The 22,156-nt window shown below is 40.9% G+C and overlaps 1 protein-coding gene across 3 annotated transcripts in view; it reads right to left on the bottom strand.

Annotated features, from left to right (window-relative positions):
* Positions 1 to 6,767: 6,767 nt before the first annotated feature.
* The window catches only part of MYLK4 (myosin light chain kinase family member 4), an 83,986-nt gene continuing 68,597 nt past the window's right edge, over positions 6,768 to 22,156 (bottom strand). For all 3 annotated transcript variants that reach the window (XM_045866470.3, XM_045866471.3, XM_054505757.2), the window contains 5 exons: positions 21,270 to 21,398; positions 20,514 to 20,666; positions 17,378 to 17,456; positions 13,365 to 13,437; positions 6,768 to 10,748 (listed from right to left, as the gene is read on the bottom strand). In XM_045866470.3, coding sequence (XP_045722426.1) covers positions 13,390 to 13,437; positions 17,378 to 17,456; positions 20,514 to 20,666; positions 21,270 to 21,398 — 409 coding nt within the window. In that variant the 3' untranslated portion in view covers positions 6,768 to 10,748; positions 13,365 to 13,389. The remainder of the gene's footprint in view (positions 10,749 to 13,364; positions 13,438 to 17,377; positions 17,457 to 20,513; positions 20,667 to 21,269; positions 21,399 to 22,156) is intronic.

The following is a 22,156-nucleotide window of genomic DNA, read 5'->3' as shown; positions in this document are numbered from 1 at the left end:
GTCCACCTTGTCACAGACGGGGGTTTGGTCCTGTGTCCAGTCTTCATAGCCGAGTCCCTCCTTTCAGTAAGTCCCTTCCACTTCTGCATTCCTGCAAGATATACTACTTAAGAGGCACAGAGGTTTAGCTTTTCTTGTCATGGAGACAGCTAAGGAATGCTGGATTTTGCAGTTAGAATTGAGGGGACCCGAGTCCAGTCCCTGCTCTGCTTCACACTCAACCATAGTAAAATATACTTTATTCTCAAGGGCACGAAGAACATTCTCCAGGATGGACCACAGATTAGGTCATAAAACAAAGTCTCAATAAATTTGTAAGGAGTTGAACTACACAAAGTATGTTCTCTGATCACAATGGTATTAAGTTAGAAATCAGTAATGGAAGGAAACTCACAAATATGTGGAAATTAAGAAACACACTCCTAAATAACCAGTAAGTCAAGAAGAAATCACAAATAAAATTAGAAAATACTTTAAGATGAGTGAAATTAAAACACAACATAGCAAAATGTAGGGGATGCAGGGAAAGCAGTGCTTATACCTAATTTATATAACTGTTAACATTTATATTAGAGATGGATGTGATCACCATCATGGAAGTAACTTGAGAGTTATACCTATTCAATTGTACCCACATATCTCAAAACCATTTTAGAACTTTTAAAGAATAATTTTTGGGGTACCCAATATAGTTAAAAAAAAAAACCTCAATGATGGCGATTCTTTAAATTTAAAGGTTTTACAGAATTTTTGAAAACAAGTCATTTGGATCCACATTAGTGCATAAAGTGAGTGGAGAGGCTCAACGATTTCACTGTTGCCTAAAGAAGTGATACTGATCTGATGGAGGCATTTTCCAAACAAGACAGTGGGCAATTCCTGAAGAGGAATTCCAAACATGCATGAAGTAAAAAAAAAAAAAAAAAATGGAATAAATGTATAGCCTAAGAAGATGACTATTTTGCGTACAACAGTCATTTAAATGTATATTTTAGGCACGTTTCTAAAGTAAGTATCCTCAATGCCTCCTTACTCTATGTATCCTACCATTTCCAGGTGGTTATCATTATATCTGCCCGTTTTGTTTGTTTCCAAGAGAAACTGGAAATGGTGAATAGGCAAATATTGGCCTAGGATGTTGGTCTTCTAAGTTAAGTTTATATTGACTAAATGAGTTTCTATTTGATCTTAATTTGATTTTTCCATTGTTTTGACAACTGAACATCTGTTCATAAGTCTGAGGAAACGTGTACATGTGTGTATATGCCCATACGAAACACAATAGACTTGTTTTTAAAGTCAGAAAGTCTGTGTGCTGCGTATACCCATCTAAGCCTAATTTTTTTTATTTCCCTAACTGTCTCCGTAGGATACCCAATGCCACATAATAACTACCAATAACTAATAAAAATGGCTATTAAGTTATATGCAATATAAGCTACCATATAAAGACTGAACAGTAAACACTGTTTACAGCTTACTACGAGAAAATGGAAACCTCATTTTGCTGATATGAACAAGATATCCTCTTATCCTATATGTTAAAGGCTATTATTTTGAAAATTACAAGTCCCAGTAGATTGCCACACCAGAAACAATTATTATCTGATTTGTTCTCTTTATGCTATTAGTAATGTATTGTAAAATACCTTAACCAAGCATTCGATGTTTTAAGAAACTTCTGGTTGTTAGCCAAATCTGTAAGATAGCACTGCTGAGAGGGACATAAGGAAAGTGAAAGCTATTGCAGAAAAACTGAGCAGAACCATGGGATCTGATTAGAGGCAACTTGGAAGGTAGGCTTGGCAGAGGAGCATAACCATGTTTCACTTTGGAAAGTTGTGAGGTACTGCACACCACAAAAGCTGCCAAGTTAATTTTACATGATAAGATATGGGACAAAGAGGAAGCTTTTTGGTGAAAGGATTTTTTAAAAACTGTTTTAAAGTATTTTTAAAAGCAAACTATACACTGTCTTTTGAAACCTTGGGAAAACTTCATAATTTTTGAAATGTAAAGTTCAATTTTATTAAACATGTGGGTAAGTTTGAAATTATTCAGAATATTAAAATTAATTTGAAAATAATTAAAATTCAGAAAAACTTCAGGTGTGCATCCAAGTTCTGGGCAACATTAACATGGTATAAAAATTGCTCAGGAAATTTACAGTGAACAGGTGTGTGAAGTAATTGAGGGGAAAAGAAGTTCAAACATTAATTAGCAAGAATTATGAATATCCTTGTTGAATTGTTTTCTCTCAAGTTGGCATATTTTTAAGCATATTATGGAGGAAATATTTTTTTAAATTATGAATGCACATGGAAAATAAACTCTTACTTTTCATAATATTCTATACTTTTGCCATTAATCACTTGATGGCACATGGAAGAAAAACAAAAAGGGGTCTAAACCATAAGAAAAATATTATAAATATTTTTAAGAGTTTATTCAATAAGACTTGCTAATATTGTTAAAATGTTCTCCCAAATCCAGCAAAATAAGGATTCATGCACTCAAAGGGTATCTCTGTTGAAACTGGGAGAGAAAAGAATAACTATGCCAAAAATAAGACCTAAGTCCTACACTCAAGGAGCTTACAGGAGGAGGGAAGCTGGACCAGAAAAGCAGAAGGTTGGAAAATAATGTGACAATCCCCATGAGAAACACAGAGGATGTGATAAGGATGTTGCCCTGGAGGGGGAAGGTTGGTGGGATTGGGGTGTTTATCAGGTAGTCAACATTAGAGGCAAACATTTCAGACAGAGAGAAGGGGTGGTGAAGCTGCAGAATTATAAGCAAGCCTATCGTGCGGGCGCCATCAGACACTCTAGGGCAGCACGGTAACAAATACCTGAAAGGTGGGAGAGGCTTTGGAAACAGGCTGTGGGAAGAAGCTGGGAAGACTTTGGGGAGGGTGTTAATTTGAAAGCTTGAGGAGCCTGGAAGAGAGTTTCATGAAATCCTAATGACCTTTGAGGAAGTTGTGAGTGATGGCTTGAGGAGGAGAGTGAAGAAAATGTTATCTGAAACTGGAGGAAAATGATCTTTGTCATTTAGTGGCAGAAATTTATCAACACTGTCACTTGATAGTGAGGAAAGTAGAAAACTTACCGAATGAACTGTGTGATCTAGCTAAGGAAATTTCCAGATACCGCTGAAAGTACTTCTTGGTTTCTTCTTGCTGCTTTTAATAAAATGTGAGAAAAGAGAAGTAAACTAAAGGAAGGACCTCTACACTAAGAGGGAGTTAAAAATTCCAGACTCTCCAGATAACAAATGATAGTACAACTAAGAAATGGTTGGGGCCCCTGGCTTGCTCAGTCAGCAGAGCGTGGGACTCGTGATCTCAGGGTTTTGAGTTCAAGCCCCACGTGGGGTGTGGAGATTACTAAAAAAAAAATAAAATCTTAAGAAAAAAGGAAAGAAAAGAAAGAAAAAGAAAAGAAAGGAAAAATGGCTACCAGGTAAAGATCAAACCCAGGGCACTCCGAAGAAAACATGGTCCAATCATGAAGCCAAGAGTTTCAAATTCTTTGTTAAGACCTCCAAAATATCCAAGACAGTGCATCAGAGAATCACTCAGTCAAATAATAGGGCTTCTAAGAACTTGAGGGTATTGTCCCTCGATAGGCTCAGCTGAAGTCCAAGGTAGAGAAGAGTGTATCTTGAAGAGATCTGTGGGGGTGGTCTTTTCTAATAGAGTCAATCCCAATAAAATTCACAGGCGACCTATAAAGTTTTTAAAAGATTCATGTCACCAGGTGCACCACCAGCTTGGACTAAAATGGGCAAAGAGAGCACAGAGAGGAAAGGGGCCTTTGAATTCTCAAACTCCTCTGGGCAGGAGGTAGGTCAAGGAACCACCTAGCAGTTGGCTCATGGGAGAGGAGATTACTGCCTTCACTTATCTCTACATCTTGGAAGCTCCTAACAATAGTTGTGGTGGCTTCGGTCTGTCCCAGCACCAAGAATGAGGCTGACAGGGCAGTGAGCATTCTCTGCATTTTCATGACACTCTGCACACAGTGTTAGTGTGGTGGAGACTGCAGAAAATACATCTTCGAGTGCTGGCCTCTTGAAGGAAGCCAGGAGGCCGCACCTGGCAGGGGCAACTGTTTCAGGGTGGGCTGGAACAGCAGCAGGGAGGTGCCCTCAGACAGTGTCCTGCCAGGAGAAGCTTCTCTCCCTGACATGCTGGCTCCTAAACTTGTGTAAAAATAACTGGATGAGCTTGGAAGTGGCTCAGAGGCTCTAAGCTCTGCAGGTGAGGCCATGAGCCAGCTAAATACAGATTAGTACCTTTTATGAGACCCTACTTGGACCCACAGAAATGTCTGGGGAACATAAATTATAAGCACTTGGAGAAGCCCTATATGAGGAGCAGTTGAAATAAGTTACTGAAGGAGGAGCATCGGGAACCGCTTATCTTCCTGATGGGTGTCGATCATGAAGGGGGGTTGGCATCCCCTTTCAGAGCAAGAAGTCGTTCGAGGAAGTGATGAAGTGGGTATCAGTGCCCTCCCTTTGTAGGGGTGGTAAGGGAGATTGCCCCACTCACTTTACTTCAGGGCAGAGCAAGGAGAAGGGTAGGAAGATGATTGGTTCTTATCTCTGAGTCCCAGGCCCTGAAACTCCAGCGTTGAAGATTTATTTCTGTTAAAGGGTGGAGCTGTCCATTGAGACCTATATTGTGCCAATATTGGAGGGTAAAGGAAAACTGTTTCTCATAACATTTCTGACACTGAATGTGTGGGTTATTCCCTTGTATTAAACAATTCTGGCATGAACTACTTGGAGTTCTCACGGACCTCACAGGTTAAGAGCTCAGTCCCATAATACTGCCCCTCCTTCAGACACCAGTCACAAGTGGTGGGTCCCCAGGTTACCCACACTTCTGTCTGACATGACCACAGATAGAGGCTTCCCATGACCCTTCCTAAGGCTCAGTAATTTGCTACCATGGCTCACAGAATCCAGCGGAAAACTTTACTCACTATTACTACTTTATTATAGAGGGCATAATAAAGGATACTAATGAACAGCCAGATAAGGTAGATAGGGCAAGGTCTAGAAGGGTCCTAAGCACAGGAACTTGTGTCCCTGTGGAGTTTGGGGTAAGCCACTCCCCTGGCACATGGAGGTTCTTGTTCACCAGCCCAGAAACTCTCCAAACCTCTTTGTGTGGAGTTTTTATAGAGCTTCCATTGCATAGGCATGACAGATAAAATCATTGGCCGTGGGTGATTAATTCAGTCCCCGGCTCCTTTCCCCTCCCTGGAGGTGGAGGGGTGAGGCTGAAAGTTCCAACCCTCAAATCACATGGTTGCTTCCTCAGGCAACCAACCCCATCCTCCAAGAATCACCTCAGTAGCATAAACTCAGGTATGGTTGGAAGGGGCTGATCACAAATGACAAAAGATACTCCACTCACCCTACCACTCAGGAAATTCCAAGAGTTTGGGAGCTCTGCACCAGGAACCAGGGATGAGACCAAATACATAGTTTTTATTTTTATTTTTTTTAAGATTCTTAAAAATTTATTTATTACAGAGAGAGAGAGAGAGAGAGCGTGCATGAGAGGGGGGAGGGTCAGAGGGAGAAGCAGATTCCCCGCCCAGCTGGGAGCCCAACATGGGGCTCAATCCCAGGACCCCAGGATCATGACCTGAGCTGAAGGCAGCCGCTTAACCAACTAAGCCACCCAGGCACCCCCAAATATATAGTTTTTAAAATATCACAATATCACAGATGATCAATGAGGTCTCCTCACTTTGGGGAAGAAGTCACAATGTCTCACCTAGTGGTCCTAGTGGGAAACAACTGGAGTTCCAAAGAGAGGGATAGGATACCTTTGTGGGAGACAATAGAAAATTTGGTGGGGCTGTCTCAAGCCAGGCGGGGCCGGGAGGGGGGTGGAGGGGGGAGGGGCGGTTTGTTGACCCTGAGTCAGTGTCAGTCACTGCTGGGCTAACATGTGACTTTTGGCACGGAAGTGCATGTCATCCTCAGGCACACATGCACACTGGGAGCTGAGCAGCCCCGGCACCGTTTCCAGCCAGTGCTGACCCCAGAAAGCAACGTGGCAGCTGATGACTGGGGGCCGTTGTATACTGAAATATTTCAGTAGCAGATCTCCTGAAACAGACACCTTACAGACACCTGTCTGAGGAATAATGGCTAAGATACATTAAAGGGATTGAATTACTAATTGCCTTAATAATTCATTAAACAATGTTCTGGTGCTACACACTTTACATATATCTCAGTCCATATTTTCTATTAATAGGAAAAAAAATCCTAAATCTGTGTGGGTACATCGCAACCACCATTGTTTTCAAGTGGGAGAGTTGTTTTTCCACTGTGGGACCAGCCAGTATGTGAATGCCTCTGGAGCCCCAATTAAGTAGTGTGGCATCATTCTTTTAAGGTATCTGGTTCTGGGGCGCCTGGGTGGCTCAGTCTGTTAAGCGTCTGCCTTTGGCTCAGGTCATGATCTCAGGGTCCTGGGATCGAGTCCCGCATCAGGCTCCCTGCTCAGGGGAGAGTCTGCTTCTCCCTCTGCCCCTCTCCCTGCTCATGCACTCTCTCTCTCTCAAATAAATAAATAAAATCTTAAAAAAAAAAAACACCTTATTCTTAAGGTATTGGGTTCTAAATATCACAGGATTTTTAACACGTCAGAATTTATCATAGAGGACAGAGTTTGTATTGCATTTACCAAGTCCACTTCTTCGAATAATTTAACTCATTAACCAAAGGATAAATAAGGTCCATGTTTATTCTTCAATATAATACATATATATGACTGTTATACATCTTTATAAGGCAAAGAAATACAGCTGAATGAAACTATGTTCAGAAATAAAAAATATACATGACATGTGCAATCACCACATTACGAATCCATTTTTATTTCTTACCTACACTACTAAACCTCATCGAAAAGACTCACTGACATCCATCGGCTGGGACAACTACAAAATACATACAATTCAAGATAGGAACACTCAGGTATTCGATGTTTTCTGCTCTTTTGAATAAGTAGTAGTTGAGTTATAAGCCTTCATGGAAGGTGAAACTACCCACATCAAGATCACTTATGGAAAGCACTCCTGACAAAAATGGAGCTCAGAGACATATGTGGAACTTCTAGTGGGAGAAGCCATTGACTTCATGCTAGACAAAGAAGTCACCTTCATCCAGGACTCAAACATCTGACCGTCTAATAGTCCAGCTTCAAGTTTCCTTTAGGACAGCAAGCAATTCGCCTTTTGGAAATATCATTTTTATCCCAAAAAGGCTTTAGGGGAGCACTGTGATGGATAAGAAGATGGACTTTGATTCTAACTGAAGAAAAAGAGAAAGAAGTAAAAAAAAAAAAAAGGCAAAAAGCTAAAGCAAAAGCAAGGTAGGGAGCATCATGGCTTTTGAGAAGTGAGCCACAGCGAGGGCGCAGGTTACCCCCATGCTGAAATTGCCCCGGAACAGACACCTGCCTCGCCCTCTTGCTACACTCACACGGATGGACCTTCCAAATGAGGTTCCCTCATCCAGACTGAACTAGTACATGTATGCATCCTGACACCATTTGCCTTATGCCGAGAGTAGGGGTAGTGGGAGCAGAAGGAGGAAAAAAGGAATGAAATAAAGAATAAGACCCTCATTTCCATAATATCAAATACGTATTTTGACTTTAAAATGAGAAAAAAAATTCTATGCTAAATTCCATAAAAATGGTGAAAATGTAATAATTCACGCATCTTTCAAAACACTTTCACATCAAAGTATGCCACAGCAATAGCAGCATGCCTATTTACATTTTCGAGGAAAGAAAGCAAAATAATAGCAAGTCAGACTAGAAACTAACATGAGAATTACCCCCATTTTGACCTAGGAATCTTTCCCCAAAGTAGTTCAGGTGAGAATCCAATTTCAGATGTTTTTATGTCACCGACTGGGACATGAGCTCTTTTCTCCCTGATTTTTAAATAGCAACAGGTTCTGGGGAAGTGTTGGTATCTTACAAATGACAAATGGGGGCATGCTTTTTCTTGAATCCTTTGTGAGGTTTATTTCTCTCCAGGCAGTGGGAAATGCCACATCAGTGCTGAATTGCCGCCTTTTTCCAAAGAAAAGGCTACTGCCTAATGCAAGGACTGAAGCCATAACGTCCATTAGGAGGGCGGAGAAGCAATACAGGCTGTCAAATTCTAATGAATTCTTGGAAAAATTGATCACAATAGCCCCAGTCTCGCCAGACTCAGCTTCTCTGGTCCATGCTTGCATCTGGTTTGATTTCTCCGCTGTGCAAAGCCCCCTTTCCCATCAGAGCGGCAATCTACCAAGTTACCAGTTCTTGCTGGGGCAGCTGCACAGGGGCGTGGAGGGAGGGAGCAGGATGAGCAGGAGACCGAAATTCTCCCATTTCGCTGTAACTCTAGACTGTAATGATCAACTCTGCAATGCAAACTATCCTCAGCTCTCATATAAAAGACACCCTGCTGGCGTGGGGATGCCTCCCCATCCAAATGTGGAAATTTAACTCCAAATTCAAAGGAGATCCATTCTTAAAGTAGAGTCTCCTTTCTAAACCTCTTTAAAGAAAAAAAAAAATCACACCCACTGACTGCAGGGTCATTAGTGGATTAATTTGACAAAGAAATCATTCCTTTATTTGGCCTAAGCTGCCTCTCCCATGTGTGTTGGGGTCTGGTGAAAGTTTCTCTGCCAACGTGAGTCAGAATGGGAGCTGAATGCAAAAGACCTCCTGCTCTATCTGGTAGAGAGTCCACACCACAGGACAGAAAACGCCCTTCCATGAGGGGTTTTCAAATCAGGCCCTTGCATCTTATTTAGCATTTGAGAGAATGCCAGCTCTCTGCGGTCTGAGTATTAATGCATGCACTGGCTTGTATTTTTCCAGACTCGATGAATACCATCAGCTAAAGATAGCAAGCACAGTAATATAACACTTCAGTCACAGGGTTTTGTTGTGTGTGGTGTTTTTTTTTTTGTATGTGTTTTTGTTTTTTTTTTCAAGGAAACCAAATTAAACATTTTAAGCATAGTCACATAGCAGGACCAGGAGAAAACCAACCTTGAATAAATGCATAGGCCAAAGGAAAAAAGAAATGCATCATAATGTAAGAGCAAAGCTAGAAAGGAGTCAGTTTTATAACTAGCATGACCACTAAATTGGCATGTGGTCTTAACTAAATTACACATTTTCTTCTGTCTCTACTTCCCCTTTACCTTGCACATGAGAATAAGAACATTGCACATACAGTTATTCACGGGCATGCTAGAAGGACCCACTAGGTGGATACAAGCAATAATGGAGAAAAGCCAATGCCAATTAAAACTGCCCTCACTAATATGGCCATTACTATGGTGACTATCGGAGCCTAGAACCATTTACAGCTAAAAATGCATTCTTATAGCTGATCTCATCACAGGAGTTATTTGGAAATGGGAAATATGAGGACAGCTTAAGAAGATGAATGGTGAGCGTGGTGCTAGTTGTGTGATAGGAGTTGCGTGTGGCCCTGCATGGCCTCTTCTTCGTAAAGAAACGGCACCCACGTTTCACTCTTCAGAGGCTCTGTGCCTTTCTGTGCTATATACGGTAGGGCTCACTTCCGTTATTAAAAATCTGTAATGAAATGGCATATGAGTTCAAGAACAAGAAGAAGCTTCCAACTGGAAATCATTCTCATATCCAAAGAGTGAGCAGGAATGTTCCCCCTCACTTTGATTTCTGAATGTTCTTTCCTCACAACCACTGAGCCATGCAAGATTCTGCGTAGGTGAGATCATTGGTCTTCAGAAATGTTGGCATTTACCCAGAAACCTGAGCGCTATTTCCAAAGTCATTTCAACATTGGAAGCAAAGCACCGTCCTTCCTTGGGATGCACACGACCCATCGCTCATTGACAGCGGCAGCATGAGGAAAGCTCTCGTAACTGTTACGGTTATTCCTAAGGTTGTAATTCTTGCTCCACTGGTGAAAACTAGTGCATTTCACGCGTGTGAATGCTCAGTCAGAAGAGAGGGGAGTGCCTTGTGAAATGCGCATCACTCATTTGAAAGTAGAATCACTGCTCGGAAGAAACTGATGAGCTGGGACAAAAGTTCAGAATAAACAGAAAACACGACATCTGATGCCTCTTGCCTCAGGATTCCAAGACAGCTCAAGTTCCAGAAAGCAGATTATTTATGAGTCGGATTCACCTGATTTCAGACCAAATCAAAATAACACAGTCTGAGAAACCAAGTGATCAAGGGTTTGAAAGACAGAATTTTCTTCCGGTGATATGATCACCCCTTTGAAAGGCATAGTTTAAGGACTGGAAGCAGTTTTCTCCCTCTCAATGTATCCTCCAGGTTTAAATGTCTCAAATAAATCTCCAGTCTGATTGCTCTAGGAAGCTGAGAAAGAGCAGAAATCAGGTACCCCTTATCCCAGCGACTAAAATAAAAAAATAAACATTGAAAACTCAAGATGTCAGGGAAGCATCTTCCCAATTGTGTACTGCCATGGGGTGTGGGGTTGTGAGGAAAGGGGCGTGGGGCTTTTCTGCACCCCCAGGACCACAGCACTAGGCATCCGCCTTAACTGGGCGCTCCGAGTTCAAGTGCGGCGGCTCCCCCACCCCCCACGGCCACCCATCATCCTCGGGGTCAAGGCATCAGAACTGCTGATTTTTCCAGAAATCTTCCCAAAGCAGCAGCGACCACAGCAGTTTTCCTGCAAAGCAAACAAAATATGACTCTTGTTAATTCAGCAGGGCTTTTAAAATTGTAATTAGTTGGTTGTGCCCCTTAGGAAAACCACACATGATTTTTTATAATGCATGTGTGCGTGTGAGAGGGAAAAAAAAAGAAACCCCTTGCAGGATTCCACGCTTACCAGAGTTGGGTTTTTTTTTTTTTTTCAAGTTTATGCAAGATATTTTCGTACTATTTGCAAAATCGAAGGACAAGGCCTCTTTGTTTCATGTGAAGCACAGCCAGCCCCCGAGCTTTCTGCCACACCGTCCATCCTGTCGGTGACCCCGCATCACAGTGACATCGCGGAGCAGGCGTGTGAATGTTCTCCTTTGCGTTATGACCACGGGTGACACGGGCCTGCGCGCCGTTTGCGGCCCTACATCACTCCTGTGCAACTGAGGAGGTATCCTCAACTTTTATTTCACAGGTGGGCAGAAGATGGAACAAAATGCCCCGGGTGGCTTTTTAGAGTGTTTCCTCAACACATCAAAAAACCTCTAACAAATTGCAGGAGATTTATATGCCTCAATTTACATTGTGGATCCTGCCTTATTCATAGGGCCTGGAAGTCATTCTTTTTCCACAGGAATAATCTTCAACCACCAGATTTTAAAAATCAATATTATCACAAAGTTGGTTTTACTCCTAACAGAGCCTGCCAAAAACCCATCTTATCCTGGCAGGAAATACTATAAAAAAATGATTTGAAAAAAAATTCTTCTCAAATGAGGCTGCTCTCAGGAGTTAATATCTTAAGTTTACATTTATTTAATTTGAAAAAAAAAAAAAAAAAAAGGAAACTAGGAAGCGCCCACATCCCATGGACCTGAAACAGCTCTTTCCCAGCCTGCAGTGTAACCAAGGTGAATTTCTGTTGCCAGCTGGAGCCGGAGGGACGGAAGAGTGGAAGGCAGCCAGCCCAAGTGACCATCCGGAGGCGGGCCTGGCCATGCTCAGAGAAAGTTCGCATCAAGCAATTCCAACCAAGACGATATCCAACAGCATCAGTGCGACCGGCTCACATGTTTTTGTCCTCTGCATAACTGTCACTGCTTGGGCTGCCGCCGTCCTCCATCGTGTTGGGTTCAAAGCGCCAACGTGACATGGAAGGACTGTACCCCCTCCCACTGTCATTCACTCCTCATTCTTTCCCTGCCAGACCCTGGCCACAGGTTGCAATGCGACCTCCTGTCACCCAATGCATTCATCCCTACCAGGCCTCAAAAGTGACTCCAGTGCTCATGTGGGAATGCAGTTTGTGGTAAACCCTTGAGGTTTGTGGTCACTGTGGATGAAACCGGCAGGGAGAGCCTCCTGCGGACTCTGGTGCCCACCACTCACAGGGGAAGGCCGGGCTGCACCTCAGCGAGCCCAACGACCCAGGCCTGGGAGCACGGAGAGTCCTTTCCTTCTCTGCATTGTCACAAGACGTAAAGCTATCTTCTACCTTCCCCAAAACTTTACTTTGACACATGAGAATGGTCATTGTAAGTAGGAAGCCGAAGGCTTTCTGTTGATGTTTCATAGATTTCTAGATAAATGATAGACTTCTAAGTAAGTGACCCATGGACCAGAGGCTGAATGTTTTCCTAACTCTGGTCTGTGACTTTGGTCATGATTTATTGATTTATTTTTGCCTGATCTTATCCTATGAAAGAGTCAAGGCAGCTTACAAGACGGACAAAGAAAAACTTCAGGACCAGAATAAATACCAGTCAGAATAAAAGAGTAAGACCAGTGGGCAGCAAGAATATAGATTCATAAGTCTTACACATTTGTTAAAATTGAGTTGCAACAGTGGCCATGGACTTACCACCCCAAATTAGAGAACTGACTTGCTGGAGGGTAAATGGGCCCCCAACAAGGACATAAATATTGGGATTTCTAAAAGTCCTCCGTAACAAGTGCACTGCTTTAGGCCTCTCCTTTAGAGCATAAAGTAAGCTAGCTTACTGATATAATCAAAGGTGTTCATGTGTAAAACTATATCTTAAGAATTCTGACAAAATTCTAAGCAGGGTAGAGGCTTTGTATGAAGTGGTGGTTTCTCCAGGTCCAAGAGTAGGCAACTCAGGGAAGAAAAATAAGCATGGGCTTTAAATTCAGAGACACCTGAGAAGTCACATTCTACCATTTACTAGCAACGCAGCTTTGGGGGAGTTATTTAGTCTTGGAGTCTCTGAGATCGGTTTCCCCAACAATACAAAAAATACGAATACTTCCTCTGACCCCACACAATTGTGAGGACTACCGGAGACTGCCCTGTTCAGTTATTGGCACCTCCGGAGCTAATTATCAAGCACCTTCTATGTGCCAGGCCCTGGTTTCCAGGCTTTGCTTGGATTATCTCATGGAGCCACTCAACGAGCACAGGAAGTAAGACTATTCCCAACCCACAAATCAGGAAACAGGTTTTTCTGCTAGAAAACGGCAGATCCAGGCTGCACACACAGCAATCTAAAATCAGGGCCCTCCCTGTCAGCAGAAACACCACCCTGCTTCCCACATAGTGCAACACACATGTGACTTATTTCTTGCTTTTCTCTCTGAAGGCTTGCAAAAACATCTCTTTAGGAAAAGACCCAAGACCAACCTTTCAAATGGGTGCCTTCTATGGATTATTTGGTCACAAGGTTCTTTGCGTTAGAGCAACAATTCTTCTTCTTCTAGGGAAACCAGAAGACATTTGGAGAAGGATTAGAACTTTTTTTTTATCATTTCATTCCTAACTTCTGATATGAGAACAACTAAAGAGTCAATAACTTGCTACTGGGTAGAAAATGCTCTTAGAGAGATGTTCTAGAAGCCTACATTGTTCATGACCCTCTGACAGATACACTGACCCACCTTCAGGGTCCAATTCGAGCATGTTCCCACTTTCCCTTGTCATCACTACCTTTCCTCTCAGGTCAGAAACAGAGAGCTTGGTATCTGATGACACTTCATTTTTACACGTGTGTGTTTTGTCAAAACTCATTTCCACAAACATTCATGTTGACAAAGCATGAGAGTCAAGACTGAGACAAAGATGTTGCTTCTTCCAAAAGTTTTCAAGAGTACTTAAGTGCCACAAGAGAAGTCCACGAAGATGGAGAAAGCACCTCCAGTTTGGGGATTGAGAAGGGCCGTCTTAGAGGAGGTGGCATTTAAAGTAGGTCTCAGGCACTTGCTAGGATTTGGGCTGATCTAGAAGCAGTAGCAGAGACAGGACCAGACACCCGAGACCAGGGCATGTCAGAGCAGGCCTGGACTGCTGGGTTGGTTTGTTTGGTGTGCACGATGGGGAACGCTTGAAGAATTTTTGGTGAAGGAGTAAGATGATCAGAGTTATCATTAATGAAGTAATGATTTGGTGAATTAGAGAACAGATGGACAGAGGTGGAATATCATGTTCTAAGGTATTTTATTAGTTCAATAAATTGGAAAAAGGGCATGATCTAAGGTCATAAAACTGGAAACGGGAAGGAAAGGTAGAGGCTTATTAGTTCTGGCAGAAAAGAAACAATGTCATAGTTGTTCAGTTTTCCTTCCTCCAGGCCCAAAGCATTTATTAAGTCTGCAGTAGGCGCTTGATGAGTTCTAACAGATTTGTAATTTCGGAATGCTTTGTTCCACTCCAGCTGAGAGCTGTTTCTGATGGAAGATGGGTTATATATGGATGATTGGAAATGTAAGAGCATAATACAGAAGGCAGAGAGCTACAGGGCTTTAATTCCTGGGGGAAAAAAATCCTTAAATTTACTGACTGGTTATAGGCAGGCTTAGTGGTTAAGAAATGGTAAGTGCTTTTAAACATGAAATTAAAAGAGATAAATAAAAGTTCAGAAAAGACTTTTGAAATAGAAATTAGATTTAAATAGTAAATAGTTTTGGATAAGACTTAAATTCTCAACATAAAGTTAAATTCTGATTTTATAGAACATATTGGAACAAAGATCATTCCAAAAATGAATCTTCTGGAAAAATCTAGTCTTAATATTTCATTGAAAAATAAAATACATTAAGCTTGAATACTGGCTTTCAGTAACACCAAAAATGTACAGTACATAAAGAGTTCTGGAAATATCATCAGGCCCCCTTTGTCCATTATCCAGCAGGACAGCAGAGTGGTGAAGCTCTGCCCAGACTCCAGAGCCTGCCTGTCTACACTGGGATGCTACCTCCATCATTTTCACCTGGTGGGATCCCATACAAGTACTTAACCCCTATCCTCTGTTTCCTCATCTATGTGAAGAGAATAACAGTATCTGTTTCAGATAATTGGTATGTGAATTAAATGAATTAATTTTTATAAAGCAGTTGGAACAGTTCCTGGCACAGTGCCATATAATTATAACTTTAATGATAACTAACTAGATTTCTACAATGGAATTTGTTTTTTTTTTTTCATTCGTAGATATTTGTGAAATATCTATTCACCTAGTTACCAACAGTTGGATAGAATAACAAAAAGGTGATTTTTATTGTTGTTATGTGGTTTTAAAAATATTTTAAGCACTTTTTAAACTGTATAATGTCATTATTTATCTGCCACGGTTTCCATATTGTCCTACCACGTGAAAGTGTATTTGGACACCAATAAGCTTGGATAAAAATACATTGGTGGAAAATTGGCCCAAAATAGGTTGGTAACCCTAATAAGCAGTTTATGTAGTCTGGGTGATGTACCAACTAGGTAAAAAGTCTATTTTTACTTGACATCAGTACCAATTATCAAGGAAAGGTATATTCAGACACAAATAAAACTTAGTACTGATGCTGAATTTAGAAGTAAAGTTAATTTCGGGCGCCTGGGTGGCTCAGTCGTTAAGCGTCTGCCTTCGGCTCAGGTCATGATCCCAGCGTCCTGGGATCGAGTCCCGCATCGGGCTCCCTGCTCCTTGGGAGCCTGCTTCTCCCTCTGCCTCTCTCTCTCTCTGTCTCTCATGAATAAATAAATAAAATCTTTAAAAAAAAAAAAAAAAAAAGAAGTAAAGTTAATTTCAATAAAAACTGGATGTGGAAAAAATGAGTACCTGAAGCATAGTCATTCCAAGGTTTGTTGGTCAGTGAAAAAGCTCCATTCCAAAACCCTGGGGAGGAGGGAGGATGGGGAGCAGAGATGGAGGAAATGAAAGTGTATCAAACACATATGACTCCAGGGCATGACAGTCGCCATCTTAACAGATGCTCATGTCAGACCTTCCGCAGTGAGGCCAGAAGGCAGAGATTGCTTATTGCCTCTCTATATATCTTGGCCAGTTAAACATCCTAAATGTTTAGTTGAGTTACTTAAATGTTACACTTTTGATTCTGTGTTATTTGTATAATCCATAGCGATGTGGGTGGAGAAAGTCTGGAGGAGGCTGTTATAGTAATTCAGATGAGGGTTGTCATGCGTCAGGATAACCAAGGGGATGGAGAAGGTTAGACAGATTCTAGAAATAATTAGGGAAAATAATGTACAGAACTTGGAGATAAATTAAATATGAGATGGGAAGATGGAGGGGAGGAAGGAAACAGCAAAGCCCGGAGGTCTGGTTGAGGCCACTTGGTGGGAGTTGGGGGCGGTTTGGGAGGATGGTAGAGGATGAGGGGAGGTGGGGAAAATGAGTTCAGTTTAGGACTGAGAAGATCCAAGTGGAAATGTCAAGTACACAGGGGGATATATGGATCTGAAGCTTAGGAAAGGAATCTGTGCCGAAGGGACAGACAGCTGTCGGAACATAAATGGCAATTAAGGCAATAGAGTAGATTAGGGATTTTATTGTACGAAGTTAACACAGAATGTGGGCTCAATTATTTTCAACAAGTTCTCAGGAAAAAAGGAAAAAAGAGAGAGAGAGGCAAACCAGGAAACAGACTCTTAATGATAGAGAACAAACTGAGCGTTGATGGAGGGAGGTAGGCAGGGGGATAGGCTAGATGGGGAATGGGGATTAAGGAGAGCACTCGTTGTGATGAGCACTGGGTATCGAATATAAGTGATGAATCACTAAATTCTGCACCTGAAATTAATATTACACCGTACGTTAACTAACTTGAATTTAAATAGAAACTTGGAAAAAAAAAAAGATTAAAAAAACCACAAGTATTTAGGTCATCTTCATTCAGTCTTTGGTAAGAGTCTCCTTCACATATATTTATAATACTATCTGGATCAACCTTAGTATTACAGTTTTTTGGTGCCAGAGCAGACTGAACCAGTTAAGCATCAATGTTAAAATTCCAAGTTCTGTTTTAAGGAGACATGTTTATCCCAAATGTACACTAACCTATATTCGCCAAAATGTTGTATATTTATATATCCTAGACTATATATGTGTGTGCACATAGTACAGTGATGTAATTTATTTTATAATGAGTACAATGATTGAATAAACATAATAAATAGTTATGCTGAAAATAATATCTCCTAAACAACATAAGAAGCATTTATTTAAAAAAAAAAAAAAACACAAACTGCTCAATAAAAGCATTTTAAGCAATTCAACACTAGCACAAGATTGGAAGGCTGTGAGAGATGGAATTAGAACCCCATATGAGGCTAAAATGCTTCTAGCCTCTGATCATCAAAAGACCAAGGTTGGTTAGAAAAGGAGAGGAAAATCAACAAGCCTCAGTTACCTGAGTGGTGAGTCTGGAGTGGAGTTTGTGGTCTGACAGCCAAGGGTGCTTGAGAGCTTCACTTGCACTTATTCTCCAACTAAAGGGAAATGTGGAAGGCTTTTAGCAGAGACACACCAAGGAGGCCTGAATCTGTCATTCACCTCAGCTCTGGCCATTGCCTTTGGGAGACCAGATGGTCAAATGTCAAATTCACAGGCAATTCTATCTTCTCTGGAACTATCATTGATGATTGTAGGTTACCAGCAAATCCAGTCAGGGTAACAACAGCAGTAAGACAAGTGAGGCAAATAATTAAAAATCTTGTTCATAATTGAACATCTACTTTCCAATACAAGTAACCATTTTTCATGCAATGTTTGAGCTTCATGAATTGAACTTTTATCAGTCAGTGGAAAAACAAATGCACACTTAACTACCTCAAGAGCCAAATGCTAAATGATTCTTGATAATTGCAAAAGTGATTTATATATTAAAACTCTTGAATAATATGTATCACTAACTTTTGAATTAAGAAATTTTGGGGGCTCCTGGGTGGCACAGTCAGTTAAGCATCCAACTCTTAATCATGATCAGGTCATGATCTCAGGGTCATAAGATTGAGCCCCACATTAGGCTCCGCCACACTCAGCGCAGTCTGCTTGGGATTCTCTTTCCCTCTCCCTTTGCCCCTCCTGCTTGTTCTCTCTCTCAAATTAAATAAATAAATCTTAAAAAAAAAAGGTTTTGAATACTTAAATAGATGAAAAGTTAATATAAGTACTGAGAAAGAGTTCATTAGATACCTTTACAAAGAAACTATATCCTTTTGAGCTAGCAAATGTTTATACAATTTTAAAAAATAACGTGGGAAAGAATTACAAAGATTATATTATATTCTAATTCCAAGTTTTATAAATTTGTCTTGTGTGCTAACATTTATCACATTAAACCAAATAACCTTTCAAAATAAAAACTATAAGTGAGTGCAACAATCTGGAGTCTACTTCTGAAACTGTATCAAGAAAGTAGTTTCCAACGATCATGGAGCTTCAGTTTGTAGATTGATTCAGTAAAATTGTTTCCTCAGATACCGAACATTTAAGTATAAGATTTGAAGAGATGATAACCCTTTACTTTAATCCATGATGGAAAGTTTAGTAACTTGGTGACAACATCACCATTAGGAGGACCTTAAACAGGCAGATATAATTTTTTTAAAACTCTTGACCTCCACCAACCTCAGATGGAAGTCCTGTTTTGTTGAATATCATGAATTTTCAGTACTAAATCCCCAGAAGCATTCCAAAAGCTGACTGTGCCAAAAAATTATTATTTCTTCACTGTAATGCAAACTTCTGAAAGCTGACTATTAAAAAGTTAACAATAACATAGTACTAATAATTAATTTTTTAATAGAATTTCGAGTTTATTTTTGTACCCAGAAATTTACTCCATGATCATATTTGTGAAGCCCTCAGACCAAAGGAGTGGGTAGGGCATGGCGCTGGAGGCCACCAGGCATGGCTAGGACTCTGCCCTGTGCTAACCACATGACTGCTTGACTGCTCTCAGCCTCTGTTTCCTCATTTAATCCAGAATATTAAATCAGATAACACATAAAAGTGTATCTGTCGAATAGATTCTCAGTAAGTGTAGATCTCACCCACCAAAGATGTGATAGAGTTGACATTTTCCATCTGGTGTTCAGTGATATACACATAATAATAATAATAGTGACATCAGCTGTTGTGCCTTTCCATTAAAGATAAAACCCATGTCTGCGCAGTGCCCTCTCCTCACACTGACCCCCCCCCCCCCCCCCCCGCCTGGCTAAGTCCTCCTTACCCTCTAGGATGCAGTCCTGACTGACCCTTTTCAACAGACTCTATCTTTGCATTAACTGCATTGTATTCTATCTTTTTAAGAAATACCTATCTCTTCTCTTAGATCATGGGGTACCTAAAGGCAGGGTCTGACTTTACACATGTGTTCTCAATGCCCCAGACATATTTCCTGGCAGACTGTCGACAAAGCACCTCCTTGGTTTCAGGTACTGCTCCAGACCCATGTTGCTTCTTTAATCCCCTCCCCGCAAATACACCCTCCTATCTGTTCACAGTCATGTTTATTAATAACTTAAAAGCCATAAAGATAATAAAACAATGAAGCAAGGCTCAGTATGGTTGGCCTTGAAAATCTTAAACACCATTTACCATTTTACATTTTAGGTATAAAACCATCTGAAACTGTTTTTGACTAAATCACAATGTCCTTCCCCTGCCTGTAATTCTAAAACGCAAGCCCTTAAGTTTCAAGGTCACTCTTTTTCATCTGCTGAATTTTTTTATAGATTTTATTTATTTATTTGAGAGAGACTAAGTATAAGCAGGGGAATCAGCAGAGGGAGAGGGGCAGAGGGAGGGAGCAGGGAGCCCAACGTGAGGCTCAATCCCAGAATCCTGGAATCATGACCTGAGCCGAAGGCAGATTGTTAACAGCCTGAGCCATGCAGGCGCCTCCATCTGCTGAATTTTGAACTAACGTGGTTTTAGCATGACAGAAAATAGAAGGCCGTGTAATATGTAACAATTAAGTGGGCAGCCTTAGGGGAAGGTTGACGTGTTTGACACTCAGTTCCACTGACTAGCCATATGATCTTGGGCAAACTATTTAGAGTTTCATCCATAAAATAATAATGATAATTCCCACCTCTTAGAAATGGATGGGGGTTAAAAGATAGGTCTATAAAGCACTTGGCACTGTCTGGTCCACAGTAGGCTCTCAAATGAAATGATAGTTAAGTGTTCAGCTACACAGAACCGGACATGTGCTTTGTAGATATGAAAGGGGTTATGGAAATAACTTATCCCAAACCCTTCATTTTGAGGCCCAGCAAGAGCCCCTAATTGCTAGAGCCTTATTGCAAAAGGCAGAAGCAGGGAAGTTTTTGTAGCCCCTTTCAAGCCTCTTGACCAAACCAGTCCACGATCTTAGTAAACAAGGTCAAGAGCATCACACTCTTTCCATTTACAACTTTGCATGGGCATTGGAGATGTCAAAAAGAGAATTCGGGAATTATTTCCACGAATTGCGGTTAGCCTATGCTTCCCTATTATCCCTCCTTCTTCCGGAGCCCGGAACCAACTTGGGTTACCTCTTCTCCTTAATCAGAAGCTTGGAGATAAACTCCCTGGCCTCCTCCGAGATGTCCTGAAATTCTTCATCCTCTAAATCCCACCTACAGGCCAGGATGTTGTTCAGGGTCTCAGCGTCATTGTCACCCAGGAAGGGAGACAAACCACTCAATCTGTAAGACACAGGCGCCAGAGTGAGTCTCGTTTAAATAGCTTCAAACCCTTTACAGAGAGGTTGCTTTTTCTCGGTTCTGTCGTTTAAAACTGAGAGAAGTCAAATAACCTGATAATTAAACATAATTTTATAATATATTTTTGCAATCAGGAAAACGCTTTCCTCCCCCACCCCAGCCCCTAATGAAACACCTGCAGCCATGGAGTCAGCAGCCCCCCTAAAATATGAAATCTCTAAGAAGAGCACAACTTCCTTTTTAGAGCGTTTACAGCTGCTAAAGTCTGCCACACACTCAGATGGCCAACGCCAAAGGGTCACCCTGAGGAGTAAGGCTAGCCTTCGTCTTTTAGGAGATCAGGACACAAGTTGCTTTTTAATTACTTTTAGGGCATTCAGTGGTGTCCTAACAGTTAAAGCGATTACAAGTAGACATACGTTTACTTTTTTCAGGTGATGCACAGGGAAAGAATTTACTCCTTTCACCCCCAGGATTCACAGAGCCTAGAAAGTGACTCAACATGGCACGGTGTTATTTGTTAAAAGACATAATTGGGCTATTATGCCTGTGGGTAAGTGTCAGAGAGACTGGAGATCTGCTTACAGCATATAGGCGATGACGCCCACACTCCACATGTCAGTGGGAAAGGAAACAAAATCATAGTTCACAACTTCAGGGGCAAGAAATTCCGGAGTTCCAAAGTTCACCTTCAGCTTCTCTCTGGGTTTGTATCTGGAATTCAGAAGACAAAGTGGAGGGATGGACAGGGTCGATCAAACATCAACAATCGTAGAAACTGAAAAAATGCAGTCTATAAGACAAAAGAACTTCAGCCACACAGCAAATTTTGAATACATAGGCTTTAAAGGAAATCGTGTATTTAGGAAATAATGTTAAAAACTTGTAAAAAAAAAAAAAGTTCCAGGAGTTTAAGGGTCATAATTCATACTATAAAACCTTAATAATCTGAAACAGTGGTGGGGAAAGCTGGTGAGAATAATTAGAACACGTGAATTCTAGAACACAACAAAAGGAAAACTGATACAATCCTTGACATGCCAATGGCTTGAGTAAGCCCACATTAATGAATAAATGAAATGCAATTATTTGCATCCATTTTATATTCACCATTAATGTACTGAAGTCCACATATAAACTCTTCGTTCACTTAAGAAGCTTATATGTACCAGAACCCTTTGCAATCTCATTTACACTACTCAATTTTTAAAGTAAATCTTCTCTTTACGGATAGAACGCATATAAAAGACTAAGACAAACTTATGAATTCTAAATTAATGTCTTCAAATTTAATAACTTCACTGTATGAGATTTTTAAGTTTTCTTATTTTTTTCTTGGATACACCGTAGAAACCTCTAAACATTCCAATTCCAAAGTCAGCAAGGTAAGGCTGGGATATCATTTTTGTCAAGTTAATTCTAAATGAGAGTCTAAAACCAAGAGGTATATCAGATTTATCTTTGCAAAGAAA

This window comes from Mirounga angustirostris, unplaced genomic scaffold (genome assembly GCF_029215605.1).
Source record: "Mirounga angustirostris isolate CCGP_5_RB_7025 unplaced genomic scaffold, mMirAng1.0.hap1 SCAF_8, whole genome shotgun sequence".
In the NCBI taxonomy this organism is placed as follows: domain Eukaryota; kingdom Metazoa; phylum Chordata; class Mammalia; order Carnivora; family Phocidae; genus Mirounga; species Mirounga angustirostris.
The sequence above is the reverse complement of the archived record's forward strand: the minus strand, read 5'-3'. Positions and strand labels throughout refer to the sequence as shown.